Source organism: Chelon labrosus (assembly GCF_963514085.1).
Source record: "Chelon labrosus genome assembly, chromosome: 23".
NCBI classification, from domain to species: Eukaryota; Metazoa; Chordata; class Actinopteri; order Mugiliformes; family Mugilidae; genus Chelon; species Chelon labrosus.
This window is the reverse complement of record NC_140356.1, coordinates 13,310,730-13,312,923: the sequence shown is the minus strand read 5'-3', so window position 1 is coordinate 13,312,923 and position 2,194 is coordinate 13,310,730. Positions and strand designations below refer to the sequence as shown.

Genomic DNA, 2,194 nt, shown 5'->3' with positions numbered 1-2,194 from the left:
TAACACCTGTTGCTCTTTCTTTTTTAATCCATCATCGTAAGCCGCTTCCTGCAGCAGCTGCCAATAAAATGAAACATGATAAAGTCAAGTACGGATATGGACCATCGAAGAAGGCAAACAGTATCTGTGTATTTCTATCCACTTTAATTGTATTAAGGTGTCATAACAAAACAAAATATGATTTTTCTTTTAAAAAAACAACAACGAGAGGGTTTACTCATCTTACACTTCAAGGGCTTTTGAGTCGTTACACTGAAAATGGCCATTGAGCAAATGGGGGCTCCTTATTTCTCTGCCTGTCCCTTTGCTTTTTCCTCGACCTGTTTCATCTTTGCAGCGTCTCACTGGCCTCCGCCGCCTGTGTCGAACATCTTCTTGCGGCCCTCCATGCCCGACATGGCCTCCACGTTCTTACGCCAGTCGCCCACTTCGCTGGTGAGCACCTGGAGGAATACGAAAAAATTGAGTCGTCAGCACGTTTCCCCGCCATCTCTGAGACAATCAGGAGTCTGACGGATGCGGGTACCTTGTCCTGTTTGACGTCCTCCTTCTTCACAGACTTGAGGTTGGCTCTGAGGTCCATCGAGCCCTTGTGCTTGGAGCCCAGCAGAGCTCTCATCATCTCATCTGCCGACACCCTCACCTTCCTCAGTGCGGGCTTTTTGAACTTGCCGCCAAGGTCTTGCACCTTCAGTTTCAGCTCGTGGATCTGGAATAATATGACACAAGACATGTGAAATCTGAGCTCAGGCTTCTGGGAAGCTCTACCTTTAACTGCCTGGAGGTACAACATGTGCAAAGTGCAGGAAGTACTTACGTCTTTGTTGTGCTTGCTCACTTTGGATTCACAATCGTATCTCTCCTCGTCCACAACGTCAATTTTTGAATGAAGCTGCTTGCATAGGTTCTAAACGAAGAAGAAGAAGAAGGAGAAGAAAGACGTTTCAAACACTCAAACTCTTTTCGCTCTACGAAAGCTGATCTTAGGCAGTAGTTTATAGTTGCCTGTAGCTCATCCAGTGGCATTCCAGACAGCTGCAAAGGAGGCAGCTTCTCTCCCAGATAGCGCACTTTCTCCTCCTCCCTCTCCTGCGTCTCCCTCTCCAAATCCTCGCAGGCTCTCGTGAGGAGCAGCATCTGGCCACCAAAGGCATATATTTCAGTGTGATATATGGCAGTGGTTCCAAACTACAGATGTGCAGCGGGGCAGCTGCTTCCATTAGCAACAATGTGTAAAAGCATGGCATGAAAATATGTTTAAATATGAGTAAAAGACAAACAATTAAATAAAATAAGCTAAATGCTAAATGGTATTTTTATTGCCACTCTTAATTGGGGCGGTAAAAATGTTTCAACTTAAAAACAGACTTAATTATCAGTCTTTTATATGAATGGGCTTAATAATATCAAGTCTAAAACAGTTTGATGTGAGTACATTTGGACCAATAACAACTCACTTTGAGGGAGAGCTTGCGAGACGCCGAAATCTTCGACTTCGGCTGTGGAAAGAGATTTTTGTCATTATAATATAACAGCACAAAAGTCTACTATGCTTCAATGATTATGATGCAACAGCTCCTGGGATTATTTTAGCTAGTAAAGAGGCACATACGCAGAACAGGGGAAATAAAAATAGCATCTTTCAAGAAAAATTAAACATGTTCAATTCTTTTATTTAGAAGTCACTTATATAGTGTATATATATAGTATGTCCATATACAGTAAAAGGCTTGTGAGTGTCAGGCTGGACACCACTTACTGCAGCCGCATGTCAAAAGATAATGCTTTATTATTAGGATGAAGTCAAGGGGAAAGCTCTCGGGGATGCTGATAACAATCCTGACAGATAACCACTGCCAGGTCTTTGCCATGTGCATAAGGACAATGTGTCCCCTTCTCCACGCATGGAGGATTAACACCGTGGAATATAGCAGGCTCACCTTATCCCCTTTGGGATTCATCGCAGCGGGTCTGTCGAGCTCCTGAAAGAGCAAACGGGGCCAAATGAGAGAGATGATGCTCAGTTAGGTTTGGCATTATCTATTCTTATCTTAAGCGAATACTGCTTTCCTTTAATCAGCAGTAGCCAACTGCACAAATATAAACCACACAAGTAGCATTCAAGAATAAAAGGAGCCTTCTTACCTCAGTTCAGCTATATTCACAAACAAAAGGGACAGGAAACAGGAGTGTG

The 2,194-nt window shown here is 43.3% G+C and overlaps 1 protein-coding gene across 1 annotated transcript; it reads right to left on the bottom strand.

Annotated features, from left to right (window-relative positions):
- Nucleotides 1-207: 207 nt before the first annotated feature.
- tnni1d (troponin I, skeletal, slow d) lies at nt 208-1,167 on the bottom strand. The gene is made up of 4 exons (XM_084573030.1): nt 1,006-1,167; nt 818-907; nt 527-709; nt 208-443 (listed from the first exon to the last, which is right to left on the bottom strand). The coding sequence occupies exons 1-4, from the start codon at nt 1,135-1,137 to the stop codon at nt 342-344; spliced, it is 507 nt and encodes a 168-aa protein (XP_084429156.1). The 5' UTR covers nt 1,138-1,167; the 3' UTR covers nt 208-341.
- Between the last annotated feature and the right edge of the window lie 1,027 nt (nt 1,168-2,194).

Bases quoted from the DNA above. Each gene is read 5' to 3' on its own strand.
- tnni1d (XM_084573030.1), bottom strand. From the start codon at position 1,137: ATGCTGCTCCTCACGAGAGCCTGCGAGGATTTGGAGAGGGAGACGCAG. The intron at 710-817 runs GTAAGTACTTCC...ATATTATTCCAG, and splicing joins TGAGCAAGCACAACAAAGAC to ATCCACGAGCTGAAACTGAA. The intron at 444-526 runs GTACCCGCATCC...GTATTCCTCCAG, and splicing joins AGGACGTCAAACAGGACAAG to GTGCTCACCAGCGAAGTGGG.